At 43.7% G+C, this 19,126-nt stretch overlaps 1 protein-coding gene across 1 annotated transcript in view; it reads right to left on the bottom strand.

The window, feature by feature from the left end:
* UBE2N (ubiquitin conjugating enzyme E2 N) overlaps window positions 1-12,601 on the bottom strand; it is a 49,142-nt gene extending 36,541 nt beyond the window's left edge. The window contains exon 1 of the mRNA XM_036760402.1: window positions 12,385-12,601. Coding sequence (XP_036616297.1) covers window positions 12,385-12,414 — 30 coding nt within the window. The 5' untranslated portion in view covers window positions 12,415-12,601. The remainder of the gene's footprint in view (window positions 1-12,384) is intronic.
* Window positions 12,602-19,126: the final 6,525 nt, after the last annotated feature.

Here is a 19,126-nt window from a genome sequence, read left to right as displayed (position 1 = left end):
CTTGTTATTTCTTTAATTCAATCTTTTATCTTCATTAAGACAAAGTCCACGGCAGGGTAGGGTGGGTGACAGTTTGTCTGAGAAGAGATATTCCATAAGAGAAGAGCTTGGTAATATCTAAAATACTTAATCATCTTCTCTAGCTATTTAACAGATCAATTTTTTACAAATGAAAGCAAAAAGAAAAAATAGTATATTAACTAGGAGCAATTATACAAGAATTTACTTCTGAAAATAGGGCTGACTCAAGTCTCCTCTCACTCTAAGTCTGCAGTAAGGCTTCTGATCTCCTCACTCACCTGAAAGTACTTCCTCTAAATGTTACCAACAATCTCTTAATTGACAAAGCTAATGTCCTTTCTCTACCTCTTAGCAGCCTTTGAAACTGTGATCACCTCCTTCTTGATACTCTCTCTTCCCTGCAGGGTTTCTCTTCTGGTTCTCTCTCCTCTTACCTCTCTAAGCACTCCTTCTCAGTCTCCTTTGCTGGCTCTTCATCTAGGTCAGGTCTAACCACCCACGTCCCACAAGGTTCTCTCCTGGGCCTCTTTTCTTCTTTTATTGTAATATCAATTAAGTTAGGACTTTCTGTTTTAAAATGATTAAGTGTCTTTGATTGAGTCTTACTAAGTGCTAAGCTCCAGGCCCAAACCCCTATTAGGTGCTAAGCCTATGTGGGTGTGAATTGGTAACTAAGGTGGGGCTCCAGGTGGGACCAATGAAGGGAGGTCTGATTGTATCTTCACTCCCAAGTAGGCCCAAAACCTCTAGCTATCAGGTGCTAAGTCGATGTGGGCAAGAAGCCCTCAAGGCCCAGGGGGAGGTGCTAACTCCAGAACGAATAGTAAGAGCTTAAGCTCTGGTCCCTCAGATGATTTGATGATGACTAAAGAGTGCATAAAAAGGGAAGGCAGAGCTATTGGATTAGGGCTCTCACTCTTGGTGGCAGGCTGACATGGGGACTGCGCAGCTGTAGTTAAGAGCCCTCCAGCTTGCCCAGATGTTCCGACTTAGTTAAACTCTGGTAACTATGAATTGGGATTTGAATCAGACAAGGTCTGTCTGTTGATGTTTGTAAATTTGTTTGTATTTGCTCTGAAGTTCAGAGTGCTGGCTTTTCCCCCTGAACTGGGCGAATGATATTTGTATGCTGGATTAAAGTAAGATTGTTAACCCTTTAACGTTGCTTTCCTTAGTAAAGCAGATAAAAAGAACTGGGCATGCAGCTGGTTGTTGTTGGTTTTACACCCCCACAGCAGCTGCTAGCAAGATTGTTGAAACATTTATCCTATTTCATCTGGTGATTTCATCAGCTTCATAGATTCAGCTATCATTCCCATACAGATGATTCGCAGGATTATCTGTCTAGCCCTAAGCTCTCTGCTGACTTCCAGTCTCAAAACTTCAACTACTAACTCTTAGACATTTTGAACTGCATGTCCCATAGATACCCCACATTCAATGTTTTTCGATTCAATTCCTCCCCTCTTCCAAACTTCCCTAATATTGTCAAGGCCACCATCATCCTTCTAGGATCACAACCTAGGTAGGTATAGCCCTCTACTCTCTCCCATATACCATATCCAATTAGCCACTAAATCCTATTAGTTCTGGCTTCATAAACATTTTTCTCATATGCCCCTTTCTCTCCTCTGATACTGCCACCCCTCTGGTGCAGGCCCTCACCACTTCACAGCTATAGTACAGCAACAGCCTAGTGGCTTGTCTCCCTGTCTCAAGTTTCTCCCCAATACAGTCCCACCCTCCACTCAACTGTCAAAGTGGCTCCTAAAGTGCAGGTCTGACCATGTCACCCCTCTACGCAAAGAAATCCTGCAGCTTCTCACCGCCTCCAGAATCAAATGTAAAATCCTCTGCTTCAGTGGCCCCTGCACTAATCTCTTCAGTCTTCTTATACCTACACCCTCTCCCTCCCCACTTCATTCTCTTCAATTCAGTAAAACTGACCTTGCTGTCCCTCAAACAAGACAGCCCACCCACTACCTCCAGACATTTTCAGTGGCTGTCCCTCACGCATGGAATATTCTTCCTCCTCATCTCTGCCTCCTGGGTAAAATCCTACCTTCTACAATGAAGCCTCTCCCAATCCCCCTTAATGCTGCGCCTTCTGTCTGATTATCTAGTGCACAGTTGTTTGCATGTCGTCTCTCTCCTCCATTAAGCTGGGAGCTCCTAGAGTAGGGAGACTGTCTTTGGCCTATATTTTTATATGCCCTCATACTTAGCATAGCCCCTGGAACAATAGTAGGCACTTAATAACTCAGTATGTTAAAAAACAGCCTTTACTATCATTCCCATCCCAAACCTTCCCATCTCTGAAACTTCCTCCCCACTGCTGAGAGCACCACCATCTCTTCTTCTTTGCACTGGCTGTCTGTCCCTCCTGCCCTCTCACGGAGGCCTCTCAGTTTCCCCAACTTCCTTTAAGACTCAACTCAAATCTCGTCATCTACCTCGGGGCCCTTCTCAGTCTTCCCAGCTGTTAATACCTACCCTTAAGTGCTTACTTCCTACCCACTTAGAGTATTTGAAGACAGCTCTCAGTGTGTGGACAGAGCACTGGGCCCACAGTCAGAAGACCTGAGGGCAAATCTGTCCTCAGACGCTTTCGCTGTGACCCCAAACAAGTCGCTTCACCTGTCTACCTCGGTTTCCTCATCTGTACAACGGGGATAACAACAGCACTCCCCGCTCGTTCTGAGGATCAAACGAGACATTTGTAAAGTTCTTAGCACAGTGCCTGCCACACAGCAGGGGCCATACCAACACTGTTTCACTTCCTTTCCTCCATCTACCTGGTATGTAGGTTACCTTCACGGCTGTCTCCTCCACCTTTCTTTATATCCCCAGTACTTAGTCTAGTACCTGGCCCGTAGGAAGCATTGCTGACGAACAAGTGGGAAACCTACTGGCGCCTCAAACGTAAATGTGTCCAAAACGGACGTTCGTTATCTCTTCCACTGAACCGGCTCGTCATCTCTATCTGCGGTATCATTATTTCTCCAGGCTCCCATGTTTGAATGAGGTGTGAGATGAGGAGCATCTTCATCAGTTACCAGGTCCTGTTCATTCCGTATCATCAGTTACTCTCCTCCATGCCTTCCTCTCTATTCCAACTGCCACCAGCCTAGTGTAGGGCCTACTGCAGCAGCCTCTCCTGAAAGATCCATGTCCACTCTTGCCCTTACAATCCATTCTCAAAACACTGAGAATGGCATTCCAATATGCTATAACGAGAAAATTAAAACTCCTGCTGCACATCCTTGGAGGAAGAGAATGTTAGCATAGTATGAAAACTTGTGTAAAGCAACTCAGAATTATTCTTTGCAATTTGGGAGTGACAAACAGCATTGTGCAGAACATTTGACTACTATTTTTAGGAAACTAGTTTCAGTTTAAGGGTATGGAAAAAAAAACACTTTAGGAAGATAACAATACTACTGTATCGTTGTCACCTACCATTCATAGTTCAAAGCCCAACTCAAATATCATTTCTTCCATAAGCTTTCCTTGATGTCCCCAACAAATATTATTCGCCCTCATCTAATCTCATGCCACAAAACTTCATATTCTATTTTGTACCATTTATTTATGTACAAGTCTCATCTTCTGAATCAGTCAACACTTAACCCTCACTGTGTGGCAGGTACTGTGCCAACTCCTCAAAGACCTCAGTCTAATGGAAAAGACAATTTGTAAACGACTATACACACAAGATCTACAGTATTAAAGGGAGCTGGGAAAGGCTTTTTGAAGAAGGTGGGATGTTAGCTGAAGCCTAAAGAATGACAGGAAAGGGCAGAGATGAGGAGGGAGGGCATCTGAAGCATGGGGAACAAGCAGTGAAAAAACAGGGGACACTGAAGACAGAGTACCTTAGTTGAGAAACAACTCAGAGGCTCGGGTCCCTAGATTGCAGAGTACTTAGAAAGGAATGGTGTAAGAAGACTGAAAAGGTAAAAAGAGCCTGAGGTACAAAAGACTTTAAAAAGCAAACAGAGGATGCTGTATTTAAGCCTTTGGAGTTACTGAGTGGGAAGGAGAAGGGGGAGGGAAGTGAGTGACATGGTCAGATTTGTGCTTTAGGAAGATCACTTTGGTAAGTGGGTGGAAGATAGACTAGAGTGTAAAAAGACCAACTGGAAGGCTACTGCACGGGTCCAAGAAAGTGCTGAGGGCCCCAGGCTGACAACTGTGAGTGAATGAGGGGACATACTCAAGAGTTGTGGTGTATGCAGAGCTCAGAGAACTTGGCAACCAACTGAATACTGGGGTATGGGTGAGGCAAGAGTGAGGAGTTACAAAGATCTCAGAAACTGGGGGGAGTGGGGGGCGGGGAAAGACAGAGATAAGAAATTGTTTTGGACGTGCTACATCTAAGATGTCTATGGGGACTTCCAGCTAAAGATGTCCAATAGGCAAATGGAGAGCCTGGAGATCAGAAGACAGGCTAGGGCTGTAAAAAAACAAAAAAAAGGTGAGAATTATCAGCAGAGATAATTGAATCCACAGTTGCTGATGAGATCACCAGGAGACATAGCATCTTAATTATCTTTTCATTTCCGGAGCCTAACCCCTGGAAAATAGTTTTTTATTGGCTTATTTTGTTCTCACAAAAATCCCAAGATGAAAGAGAAGGAAAATATAACTATTAAAAAAAAGAAAAGGATAATACCTCTGCCCTTATTGGGTACAGAGGCAGTGGATAGAGTGCCTAGCCTGAAGTCAGGAAGACTCACCTTTGCCAGTTCAAATCTAGCCTCAGACACTTACTGGCTGTGGGACCCTGGACAAGTTACTTAACCTTGTCTGCCTCAGTTTCCTCATCTGTAAAATGAGATGGAGAAGGAAATGGCAAACCACTCCAGAATCTCTGCCAAGAAAACCCCAAATGGGGTCATGAAGAGTCAGACACAACTGAAATGAGCATACAACAAATATTGGGTGGAAATCCCATTCCCTATTAAGGAAGGTAAAAACCTTCCTCTTTTCCTTGTTTTTCCATAGGAAAGGTTCAGAACCTATGATATATATTAACTACATATATCAACTTACCTGCAGCCTTTGACATTGTGGACCACCCTCTTCTTGATACTTGTTGCTAGAATTTTATGTCTCTCACAGTGCTCCTCCTGGCTAGTCAACCTCTCCTCAGTCTCCTTGGCTGGATTCTTCATCCAAATCACACCAGCCAACCCTGGATATTCCCAAAGCTCACTCTTGAACCTTCTCTTCTCCCTCTATACTATTTTATATCTCTAATACTTTAGATGACTCTCAAATATACTTATCCAACCCTAATCTCTCTGCTGACCTCCAGTGTCACATCTCCCATGGACACGTCCCATAGACATCTTAACTCAACATGACTAAAACTGAATTGCACATTTTTCACCTCAAAGCCTCCCCCTCCCAACTTCCCTAATACTGTGAAGGCCACCACCACCCTCCCAGAATCACAATCTAGACAGCCTCAACTCCTCACTCTCTCACTCCCCATGCCCAGTAAGTTGCCAAATCCTATCAGTTCTACCTTAGTAACCACTCACAGATGCCCCCTTCTCTCCTCTGACAAAGCCACCATCTGGGGAAGGCCCTCATCACTTCACACCTGCTCTACTGCAATACCCTGCAGGCTGATCTGCCTACCTCAAATCTCACCAAACTCCAGCCTGGGTTAAAGTGATCTTTCTTTTAAAGTGCAGGTCCTACTCAGTAAACTCCCATGGCTCCCAGTCACCTCCAGGATCAAACATAAAATCTTCTTTTTGGCATTCAAAGTCCTTCATGACCTGACCCGACCTCCCCAACCTTTCCAGTCTTCTGGCAGACTCTTCAATCTGGTAACCCTGGTTGCCTTGCCACAGCTTGAACAATTATTTGGATGTTGTCTCCCCTCTTTAGTCTGTGAACTCCTTCTGAGCACAGCTATCTTTTAACTTTCTTTATATCCCCAGAGTTTAGTGCCTGGCACACACTAAGAGCTTAATAAATGTTTACTAACTCATTAGGCAGTAATACATGGTTAGAAATCAAAGTATTAAAGTGAATTGGAACACATATATATAGCCTACACTTTTAAAAAATCCCCATATTCACATTACTAGCAAGCATGTAAAATGCTTAATCTAAATAGTCCAAACTTTGATTTTAAAGGGGGAGGGAGGCCCTACTCTAATTTCTTTTTTTTTTTAAATGTGAAACTGACTCCTACCATGTAATTAAAAAGAATCAGAAAGAATCTTGTTTTTCTATCCTTATTCTCTATTTATTAGGTGTGGCACAGTGCAAAGATATCTGGACTTGAAGTTTGGAGACACATGGAGTCAGATGCTGCCTGACACTGACTGGCTGGGTTGCAGTAGGAAGCTACTTAACCTTTTCTGAGAGCAGGAAAAAAAAAAAAACAGTTCTGCCTCCCTCACAGGATCATAGTGAAGCTGAAATGAAATAACAGATAAAAAAAACTTTGTATACTTTACAACAACTGTTAGTGAACAAATCCTGGTCCCTAGCACCAAGTATAGTCACAGAACATAGTAGGTATATCTGTATCTATATGCAAATTTTACAAACTCCACAGAATTCACATTGTGGTTAGGTGATCATTAAAAGGTCAACTAGATAGGAAAAGAAAGTAGGGACTATCCTTCACAGTACTGGACACATGCTCTCTCCATCAAATACCCAAACAACATTTTAACTTTCCTGCTTTCCTATGATTCCTTTTCCTAATGAAATATCCTTCCAACTGCACCCAATAACAACAGCTAACATTTACATAGTGCTCACTACAAGCCCCTGTGCTAAGCACTTTACAATTGTCATCCCATTTGATTCCCACAACCAACCCTGGAGGTCAGTGCAATGATCACCCCATTTTACAGAGGAGGTAACTAAGGCACACAGAGGTTGAGTGACTTGCCCAGGGTCACACAGCAGTCTACTCCCACGGAAGGTGGCTAAGCAGCAGTGTATATAGCACTGGGTCAAGAAGACCTGAGTTCAAATCCTGCCTCAGGCACAGACATAGGTAGCTGGCATTACCTTGGGCAAGTCACTTGACCTGCCTGCCTCTTGTATGACAGGGTTATTAAAAGCAGCTGCCTCCCAAGGTTGTTGAGGATGAAATTAAATAATCCTTACAGAGCACTTTGCAAACCTTACAATACTATGTAAATGCTAGCTATTATTATAGGTAAATACCTACGGAACTGGTATCAGCCAGGTAATCCAGCCCTTTAAGATAGAGTATAAATCACAAAAAGAGTACGCCTATGAGAAAAGAATGAATTGGTTTAAAAATAATTTCAAACTCCAATGGGAATATTAGTTCCAGCTACTACATTAGTCATTCTATTCATACCTTTTAAAAATATTAATGATTTAAAAATAAGCCAGAAAGGTTTTCAAATGAATCTTTACAAATAACTTTCTTCTCACTAAGCAAACCACCTTGTGACCACAGTAAATTTAGTGAATATAATTTTTAATACTAAGAATAGCTCCTTCGTTCTCACAAGCAAAAACTTAAACTGATTTCCTAGAGTTCCTAACAACCAAAGCAAAAAGTAAACCCAGACGCAATTAAGGCAAAAGTTAATCAAAACAAAAATATTATAAAAGGACTTGAAACTAGAACCATTACACCAAATGAGATGGCCTGTAATGGAAAAAGTACTGACATAAAATTTGAATCCCTGCTCTGCCCCCTTATCTGTGTGACCTTAGGCACTGCCCAAAGGTCTCCAGGCCTCAAATGAAGGGGGCAGAACAACTATCAATGAGCTCCCTTCTAGGTGTAAATTTACTGTTCTATAAGCTAAAGAGGGGCTCAGTTTCAGAATAAACATGAAACCTTAACTGTGGTGGGCTGCCTACTCTCTCAAATTTTCCCTACCTCATCACAAAATCACTTCTCTCCAGCAGAAATGCTGCTTCTGTCAATGATCACAACTGGATGTTGTTTTAATTAAGACTACTTTGGAAAAGAAGTCATTTTGCTATTCCAGCGAAACAATTTCAATTTAAAGGAATTTTTTTCGATTGTACTTAGTAATACAGAATTTCATTTATTTAAATTATGTTAGCAGCACTTGGCCCTTCCTGATATTTGTTGCATAAAAAGGACTGGGCCACAAAACTCTTTTAAAAAGTTGCAACATCTATATTAGTTAAGTCTTTGCAAAGCTTTCATTGCACACAAAATCAGAACTCAAAAATGTATGGCTGCCAGGTCACTCACTCTTTGAGGCTACTAAATCAGCTCACAATCTGGTGCATACATTTGGCAAGTAAAGCACATCTATCTACAAATGGCCCCATCAGCTAGATAAAATGCAGAGAAACTGTAGGCTGGTGTCCAAGTAACAATATGCTGCTCACCCCACCTGTTCTTGTCAAGTACTGTAGGAGAAAACTAGAGCCCAAGGCAAAATAGGTCTCTGATAAAGTTTTAGTTGGAAGTAGGTATAAAGCCGGAAAATTCCAGAAAATAGAGAAAATGAGATCTTTGACCTAAAGCTAAAAGGACCTCAGAGGCAATCTAGTCCAACCCAGTCATTTTATAAATCAGAAAACAGTCCTACAGATCTTGAATGACCAGCTCAAGGTCACTCATGCCCATCAAGAAAGAACTTTATATTGGAGGGAGGGGTACAATAAGAGAAAAATTCACCTATAAACTCCTAATTACTCTAACTTAATTAAGATTCAAATTTTTAAGTCCATTAGACAATGTCTAATATAGCTTATTCCCCCAATCCTTCCATTCTACTTTTCTTCTGAAGAGTTCAACTCACTTGAATAAACAATACTTGTTTCCACAGCACCTTACACCTAAAACTTTTCACAAGCTGACAAAAATTGTGAGATAGGCAATACTATATTAATAGTGGTCAAAATCAAACAATGACAGCATCTTATTTTAATACATACCCCAAGGAGAAAAATTATACTGCTAGCAGGATTGCAATACTAAAATTCCTCCCCTAAACTATATTGGTTTAATAAAAGCACCAAGTCATCTTTTTCAAAGAACAAAATAGAATGGCACTTTTTATGACAAAGGAAAGCTAAGGGACATTTAATATTTTCAAACTCTACAGTTCCAAGGGGTTACCTTCCAAGTTTATGCAAAAAGTGTAAATATTTACTGCAAAATTAAATGAGAGTATCCAAGGCCCATTAAAAGGACTAGGACTGACCCCATAAACATCAATTTACAGTTTAAAAAGGTCTACACTAATATGGAAATATGTTTAATATGATCATACATTTCGATTGCATACCATGGGGGTGGGTGGGAGGGCAGGGGAATTTGGAACTCAAAATCTTATAAAAGTGAACGCTGAAACCTGAAAATAAATCAAATAAGCAAGAAATAAACACCTGGAGAAATATCAGTTGGTCATGGGTAGGCTAAGCCAATATAATAAAAATAACAATTCTACCCCACTCAAAAAAATAAAAAAGGTCTATGGCTTCATATTATCTATACTTTAAAGCATAAAATCTTTCCCTCAGTTGCCTTCATATCACTCACAGGAAAGCTTTAGAAACCACAACTTGGGCAGACTAATTCATGTATAATCTTAAACTACTTAGTTGTATTTCTCGGAATTATCTTGCACATCAATACACGTTTGTAGTAAAGCTCTGTTGTAAGAGTAAATGGAGATTCTAGAGTATGGGATGCGAAGCTGTCTCACCTGTCTGTCATTTCCCCTCATTTGGGTTCTAATCATATTGAAATCAAACAGAAGATGATCACTGAGGTCCATGTCACGTGACAGCTTTACAGGTGAGACCACATTATAAAAACTTCTCTGGGGTTTCTGGCAACTAAAGTATTTTGGACTAGATCCAAGATGAATTCATATTACAGTGAATTCTGTGCCCTTGATAAGTGTTTCAAAATCGCGACCTTAACATTTTGGCTTTAAACTACTGAACTAGAACCTGATATATTCTCAGTGTTGATTAAATATAAAATAGCATTACCTATGTATCCCTGTGTATAAAATCAGGGAACAAATCCAGTATCCAATATTTGGTATGGCAGGCCCTCATTAAGTACTTGCTATTAGCTAAGTTACCCTTAATTGGCTTTTATTTTGTAATTTGTTCCCTGTTACTATAAATCCAAAGACCCATTACTGATTAGATTACAAGCATTCATTCACCAGGTTCAATTAAAGGAAACACTCCTGATTTAGTCACATACTGTGGAGTAAAGCAGTCATTGAGATCATACCTTTCCTACACCTCACTGCTCTAAGTGAAACAGGCTGAGAAGTGAGCAAAATAATTTTGCCTTGTATCAGATTCCGAGCTATTGACCTAACGGTCAATTTTTATTTTATGAGGCAGACTGGGCCAAATACCAAATTTATATGATAAAATGAAATACTAAAAAGACCTTTTTAAAAAAATCTAAAGAGGGCACATGTGATTCCTAAAGATGTACCTTCCTATCCTGTCTCAGACCAAGCATCTTATTAGTTGACTGTGGGCAAGTCCTCTCCCCTCTCTGGGCCTCAGTTCTGTAAAAGGAGGGAGTTGGACTCCATAGTGTCTACGATCCCTTTCAATTCCATATCTAAGACCTTATCATCTATGGTCCCAGGACTAGATGAACTCTGAAATAAGCAGGTCTTAAGTATTTATTAAATCTGTTGGGGCAGCTATTTGACGAAGTGAATAGAGCACCAGCCCTGGAGTCCCGAGGAGGGGAGTTCAAATCCACCACTTGACACCAGCTGTGGGACCTTGGACAAGTCACTTAACCCCGATTGCCTTGCCTTCCCATCCCCTTCGGCCCCTCCCCCCCCCCCCAGAAAAAATCTCTTCCTATGTTCCAGGAACTGTACTAGGTGCTGGGATAGGCTCGATGAGCCTCAGAAAAGTGGTCGGGAGTGATGGCAACGGAAACAAACAGCAATCACTGAAAACTGCAGAAACTCTGAATGGAAATAAAGTAAATGAAAGAAACTTTTTTTTAATACATCCCTCAAGCAGAAAAATTATATTCTAATAGAATTGGTATGCTAAAAATCCCACGTTCTGAAATTTTAAAAAGCTTAAAGCTACTCCATTTCCATGGAAAGACTGCTCTACAGCCAAGGGAAAGGGAACCTTGGCTTTCTTCATCTCCTTGCCTGGTGCCTGCACACAGTAAGCGCTTAATAAATGCTTGCTCACTCCAGGGTTCATGTAGTCCTGAGATCTAAGGATGGCGGGGGCAGAGCTGAAAGCGACCTCGGAAGCCATCGAGTTCACCCCCCACCTCACAAAGGAGGCACAGAGGCCCCGCGCCAGGATCCCTGGGACAGTCCAAGCCCGGGTCCGAGGTGGGGCTCCGGCTTGGGCCCGTTCCCTACCCCACCTCGATATCTGCTCAGACCTCCCCCCGATTTCCCATTTCTCTGGTCACAGCCTTCTTTGTCTAGGCGTGCGTCTACAGTGGGAGCTGCCTAGGTTAACCCCCACGCTCAGCCCCGTGTTGGGCACCCAGTAGGCGCCTACTCCGTGTTTCCTGAAGGGAGTTTTCAGCGTTCATTTTATTAATTTCGCAGCCCCGCGGCCGCTGGCATTCCATCAAGGCTCTCCCCCGAGCACGCATAAAGCGCCTACTGGGCGCCCGGCCTGGCCACGCGTGGACAGAGGCCCAACCGCCGGATCTTCCCGGGATTTTGTTCCCAGATGAATTATCGGGACGGGCTGGTTGGCGGGAACCGTCAAATCCAGGGGACCAGGTACTCGCGTGTCCGGCTCGAGTACCTTGGAGGAAGTGGGGGAAGGGGAGGAATTGAGCCCCTCCCCTTTATCTGGGCGTTAAACGCAGACTGGCGCCAGTAGGGCGCTGGGTTCGAATCCAACCTTGGAGCTCTGCTAGTGCCCGCCTCGCCGCCGCGAGCCTCAGTTTCCCCGACTACGCCACGAGGGCGCCAGGCCAAGGCGGGGGAGCTGGAGGCCCCGCGCGGACGTCCCACCCGCGCCCATTCATTCGCCGCCACGGCAGCCGCCGGCGGCGTGCTCCCTCCCGCCCGCCTGCCCGGGGCCCGCCGGGGGCGCGCGGGCGCGACGGCGGGGGCGCGCGGGCGTGCGCGTGCAGGGCCGAAGCTGGCCCCTCCAGGAGCCCGAACCGGGGCCCCGGCCCCACCGCTCGGCCCGCCGCGCCCCGCCGGAAGTCTCCGGCGCCTCCCGCGCGCAGCCCCAGCGGGCTCCGGCCAAACCCCTCCCGGCTCCAGCCAGGCCCCTGGCCCGGGCTGCCGCCGCCGGCCCTGCGGGGCCGGGGGGAGGAGCCGCGGCGAAGACGGAGATCCCGGAGGGAGACTGAGAAGGGGCGGCCGCGGCAGTTACCTTAATAATCCTGCGGGGCAGCCCGGCCATCTTGTCTGATCCGGAATTCAGCCTCGGGGTCTCGTCTCCGGCTCCGCTCGCCTCACGCACGAGTGGAAGTCCCGGGCTTCACTTCCGGGCGACGCCACCGCGCCGTCGTCCGCCGCTGCTGCCGCCAGGCCCCACGGGAAATGTAGTCCCGGCCGGCCCGAGCTGTAGGCGAGGGCCACTTCCCTCTGCCTCCGGGCCGGGAGGAGGGGCCGGAAATGACGCAAGCCTAGCGGGCCAGTGACTGGGGGCGGGGGCCTCACCTCCCTCCTCTGCTCTCCTCTCCTCACCTCACTCTTTCCGGACTCCGCCCTTGTGGAAGCGAGGTGGGGCCGACCCCTAGGGAACGGGCTGACTTGTTCTGTGGGATGGCTCGAGAGGAGGCATCCATAGCAGCCGTCCACTCGTTCAGCTATCCCTCCCTCCTCCTTCCATCTATTCATTCACCCTTCTCCCCATCCTTCCCTCCCTCCATTTATCCACCCATCTCTCAATCCTTCCTTCCATCCATTCATCCATCTCCCTATCCCTCCCTCCATTCATCTTTCCCTTCTCCCCCCATCCAACCATCCATCCATGCATCCATCCATCCCTCCATCCTTCCCTCCCTCCATCCATTCCTCTTTCCTTCCATCCATTTATTCACCCATCTCTCCCTCCATTCATCCTTCCCTCCATCCATTCATCTCCATCTATTCATCCATCCTTCCATCCATGCATTCATCCATCCTTCTGTCCCTCCCTCCCACCCTCCATTTATATAAATGTGACGGCCCTCACAGGTCACCCAGTTCAACCCCCTCATTTTATAGATGGGGAAACCGAGGTGCAGAGCAGGGAAAGCCTGGATTACAGATCTAGAGCCAGACATGACCCCGGAGGCCTTCGGGTCCAGTTGGCTCATTGTGCAGATGAGGATTCCAGCTCAGACAGGGGCATTGAGGGACCCAGGTCACCCAGGTAATCGGTGTCAGAGGGCCCGCCTCCTGGAAGGGGCCTTAGAGATCACTTAATCCAACCTCCTCCTTCGATCGATGGGGAAGCTGAGGTTCCACAGAGGCTGAGTAATTTAGGATCATATGTTTAAATCTGAAAGGGACAGCAAGATCCTCTAGCCCGACTCCATTTTTCCAGATGAGGAAGGAAAGGTCACTTGTTTTAGGCCGCATTGATGATAAGCCAGAATTGGAACCTGGGTCTTCCAGCTCCACATTCAGCACCCTCTCCAGTGCCCAACGGTGCCCAACTCCCATCTGTACTCGAACCCGGGTCTTCTAGTCCCAAATCCAGGGCTCATTCCACTATACAATAATCATCTAGCCCAACCCGGTCCACATCCTGAATTCTGTCTCCAATGTCGCTCACAAGTGCTCACTTAGCCAAAGGAATCCAATCAGTTGATAAGCATTTATTAAGTACTTACTGTGTGCCAGATACTGTTCTGAACACTGGAATCCAGAAGTCAAGCTAAAAAACATTAACCCCTGCTCAGTGACACTGGCTGCATGAAAAGGAAAAAAAAAATAGAGTCCCTTACCTAGGCTTATATTCTATGGAGGATATAATATGTCTACAGATAAGGAAACACTAAATACATAGATGGTAAATGTAAGGTGATTTGGGGTGAGGGAGGCACAGCATCTGAGGAAGGATAATAACAGCTAACATTTATATAACTCTCCATGCATATATATATCTATATAAACATATTTTATGTATATATATATATATATGTGTATACATACACATGCACATAGATATTTCAAAGCATGGTGCTAAACTCTAATTATTACCTCACTTGTTCTTCACAACAACCCTGGGAGGTAGGTGCTATTATAATCCCCTTTTGCAGATGAGGAAACTGAGGCAAACGGAAGTTAAGTGACTCACTCAGAGTCACACAGCTAGTCAGGATCAGAGGCTAGGTTTGAACTCAAGAAAGGTCCCAAGTAGGAAGTGGCTTTTGAGCTGAGCTTTTAAGGAGGCCAGGGATTCAAAGAGTCAGAGGAGGGATGCATTCTAAAGAGCAATCATAAAGCAGTTATTAAAGAATAAGTGTTTAATATTAATAATAATGTTAATATTAAAGAATAGTGTTTAAAGAATAATTTATTAAGCTCCTACCATGTGCCAGGCATTGTAGTAAGTATTTTTGTTTTGTTTACAAATATTTCATTTGATCCTTACAACCACCCTGGGAGGTAGGTGCTATTATCCCTGTTTTACAGGTGAGGACACTGAAGCCAGCAGAGATTAAATGATTTGCTATATATCCGGGGAGGGTCTGAGGTAAGGTCTGAACTCAGATCTTCCTGACTCCAGGCCCAGGGCTCTATCCATTTCGCTACCTGGATACATCTTACTATACACTCACTGTGTGTGCCAGGCACCATAGTAGTACCCAAGACACAAAAAACAAAATGAAAAACTCCCTTGACTCATTTACTAATTCTACTGGAGACCCATCATAAAAAGACCCACCAATGATGGCTAATAATTAACCTTCTCAAGACAGCCAGTTCTAGTTTTAAACTCCTCTTTTAGGAAATGTTTTCTTATCCCAGAAAATAGATAGGAACTAAGATGTCATAGGAATAGAGGGTATCTTAGGGACCATCTATTAAAGGAGTTCATAACCTCGGGATCTGTGAACTTGTTTTAAAATATATTTTTGATAACCATATTTCAATATAATTGGTTTCCTTTCTCCTATGTATTTTATTTTCTGTATTTGAAGGCATCATTCAGGGCCAAAGGCTTCACTAGACATGAAGGGGTCTGAATCTCAACGGAGATTAAGAACCCCTGGTCTATCCCAACCCTCTCATCTTAAGGAGATGGAAATGGAATCAGACAGGTTAAGATACAAGAGGGTTACAGCCCAGTAGAAGAGATAAAAGGAATTCTTAGTATTACCGTAGTGGACTATATTTATGACTCATTTCCCCCAGTGATTTTCAAGGTTTTGGGGGAGTAGGGCCTAAGGGTAACTGTGTCATTTTATAATCTACTGATTCTTAGAAGCCGAATGACCCCAGAAAGTTACCTACCTTTGATTTCCCCATCTATAAAAATAAGAGTGCCAGTGAATGCTGTCTCTACCTCAAAGGGCTATTGAGAAATTCAGATGTAAAGCATTTCATGTGTTATCCCCATTTTATCCTGACTAGATCTAGTTCACATGTAATTGCTTACGTGTTGACTTCTCCATTAGACTGGGAGCTCCTTGAGGGCAGGAACTGTCTTTCGCCTTTCTTTGAATCCCCAGTGCTCAGCACAGAGCCTAGCACACAGTAGGTGCTTAATAAATGCTTGTTGACTTGATTTTGCAGACCTTAAGATGCTATATAAATCACCACCATCATCACCATCATTGAATAATTGTATGAAGTAGATGTTTCTCTACTTAATTAAACAACTATTTGTTCACTATTGTGGTCATTAGGAAGAAAGACTAAAAGGAGAATTTTGTAGTTTGTCCCAGGACATATTCCACAGCTGGCCTAGAATGGGTCTGAACCATGAAATTTTTTTGGAGGCAGACTTAAGTGACCTACCTAGGGTCACACAGCTAGTCTTAGGCTAGATTTGAACTCAGGGCCTTCTTGACTACAGAGCTAGTACTCTATCCATCGGTCCACCTAGCTGACCCTAGAAACTGGCATGATTTTATTAGTGGAAATAAAATTAAAGGTATTGCCATCTGTTTGGCCATTACACCCCAAAGACCAATGGATTTTTCCATCTGATTTGCAGCTACAACTTTCCAAATGTTTGTCTCTACCCCTTAGAATGTGAGCTCCTTGAAAGCAAGGAATGTCTTCCTTTTTTTTTTTTGCATGATCAGCTCTTTTCACATTCCTTTGCATACAGTAAGCCATTAAAAATGCTGCATTTATTCATTCATGCTAAGAGGTTAAATGACTCTTTGGGGGGGGGAGTGTCACATAGCCATTACGCATCAGAGGCAGATCTTGAACCCAAGTCCTCCTGGCTTTGAGGCTAGTTCTGTATACCCTACTCCATGCTGCCTCTCTTGAAAGAGAATGCTATAATTAAATTAGGGAGGATTGTATTATTTTACATAAAGAACCTGCCTAAGTCAGTAAAAGGAAGGAGATTTCAGACCTAAGTTTAATCATTAAAGGGGGAATTACCATAAGAGAGAGCTGGTCACTCAGATAATTGTGGGGCAGCAAGGAATCACCTCTTCAGTAGCCATGCTGGGCAGAGTTGCTTCACCTTCCTAAAGTTATCCAGTGGAATCTGTGAAAAGCTTCATATAGCAACACCCTGGGAGGAAGGTTTGGTTCAGAAAACACCTTGATTTCATTACGAACTTTGGAATTAGGAATACCTGGCGTTTGAATCCTGCCTCAGACTGTTACTAGCTGTGTGACCCCAAGCCAGTCACTTTACAGATGTGGAAACTCATCAGTGTCCAGATCTGTAATATGGGGACCATAATGACATCTACCTTACTGGGCTGTTGTGGGGATCACATGAGATAATAGAGACAACATACTTTGCAACCCTTAAAGTGATATATGAAGGTTAGCTATTAATGTGATCTTAACATTCTTAAAGTTGGAAAGGATGTGCATAGAATTGGCCATTCTACAGTGGAAAGAAACAGGTTTTCCAGTTTAATACTAATGGTCCTAAGTGTAAGATGCAGCCCCAGGCCCCAGGAAGAACACTAGCTCTGGAGTCAAGGGAGCCAGGCTCAAAACTCGCATCTTACACTTCCTAGGTGTCTGTACCTTGTTTGTACATACGTAGTTGTTTTGTGTTTTCTCCCCTGTTAGACTGAACTCCTAGAGAGCAGGGACTCTCTTTTAACTTCCTTTTTACTCCTAGCACTTGGCACCGTGCCTGGTTTATATTGTGTAGTAGGTGCTTAATAAATGTTTGTGGACTGATTGATCCTAGCCTGTAAGTATGTTACAGAATCTCCAAACTAGGATAGACCTCAGAGACTATACAGCCCAACACTACTGAGAATCCTCTCGCTAATTTGGTTGTTCAATCATGTCTGACTTTTCGTGACCCACTTTGGAGTTTTCTTGGCAAAGGTACTGGGGTGGTTTGCCATTTCCTTCTCCAGCTCATTTTACACATGAGGAAACTAAGACAAACAGGGTTAAGTGACTTGCTCAGGGTCACACAGCTAGTGTCTGAGGCTGGATTTGAACTCAGGAAGATGAGTCTTCCTGACTCCGGGTTGGATACTCTATCCACTGAGCCATCTAGCTGCCTCCTACACCCAACAAAAATGGTCAGCGATTTTGAACTTAAAAGCCTTTCAGTTCAACTCCCCAAATCCCCTCCCTACCCCCATTTTTCAGATGAGGAAACCAAGCCCCAGAGAGGTTATGTGACTTGTGCATGGTCACACATCTAATTTTCAAAATACTTTCCTAGATCCAAACCCAGCCCTCTCTCCCCTGTACCACAGTGCCAAGAGCAGAGTACTCATCTATAAAGTGGGGATATTCATGTGCCCTACATATTTCAGGGAGTTGTCGTTAGGAAGGCACTTTAGAAACCTTGAAATAAAAAAAAATTTTAAAAAGAAACCTTAAAATACTATAGAAATTTGAACTCTTGTTTTTAAATATAGAAGGCAGAAAGAAATGCTGCATGTTTGGTTTTTAAACCCCTATAGGGTTAATGGGGAATAAGATCTTCCCTGCCCATCAATAGGCCTCTTGTGGGGCTCATTAAGGGAAGCTTGCTTGCTTGTAGGAAGGCTTGCACACCTTTTGTTAATTTCTAATTAGGCACTGAGCCTAAAGAGTATACATTCTGAGAGGTGAGCTTTGGCTTTGGGGGCTTGTTTATGAGAAAGATATTGTGATTCTGTGGTCTAAACTCTGAGTGGCCGTATATTGAGAGCTCCTCGACTTCTTAGAGGTAAAGGCTCTCTCAATTCAGTGGGGGATGTAAAGCTTTGATTCAGGCAGTAGAGCCCTGTTTGTTGGTCTTTATTTCTCTTCTCTGTATTTCCTCTATTTGTATTTTATGTGATTAAAGAAGGTCATTGACCCCTGAAATGGCTGTCTTTCCTTAGTAAAGCAGATAAAAACAACCTGCACTAGCAGCCATCCTGGATGTGCCAGTGTGGTTGCTGTTACAACCCTGCCGCACCCCCACCCCCCACTGCTATTTCTTCCAGCAAAGTTCAGTGAATCTGTGCTGGTAAATTAAATGGGTATAGATATAGATAGATATGTGTGTATGTATGTGTATATATATATATATATATGCATATACACATAATACATACGTGTATATAAATATATAACATATCATATATATGGCATTTGAATATATGCATATAGCTATATAGACATACACGCATAGTTCTCTGTCTCTCTATCTTACACATACACAGTGTCCCAGAAGTCTTAATTTGGTTTTATTAACACTTAAAACTGATCTAAGAATGGTGAGATAACTTGTATGTATACTACCCATGTATATATGTATATATCCACAGAGAGAGGAGAGAGAGAGAGAGAGAGCAGAGAACTGAAAGGTTAAAGCACATGCCCATAGTCCTACAACCCGTGTTAGAGGAGGGACCTGACCGTGGGTCTTCCCAGTTAGTTTTCCATCTGCCACTCTATACTGCCTCTCCCCTGTATTTCTTAAGCACAGTCACTGGAAAACAATTCGCAATAATGATTGATATAAATCCTGCTAAACAGGA

Source organism: Trichosurus vulpecula, chromosome 5 (assembly GCF_011100635.1).
Source record: "Trichosurus vulpecula isolate mTriVul1 chromosome 5, mTriVul1.pri, whole genome shotgun sequence".
NCBI lineage: Eukaryota > Metazoa > Chordata > Mammalia > Diprotodontia > Phalangeridae > Trichosurus > Trichosurus vulpecula.
The sequence above is the reverse complement of the archived record's forward strand: the minus strand, read 5'-3'. Positions and strand labels throughout refer to the sequence as shown.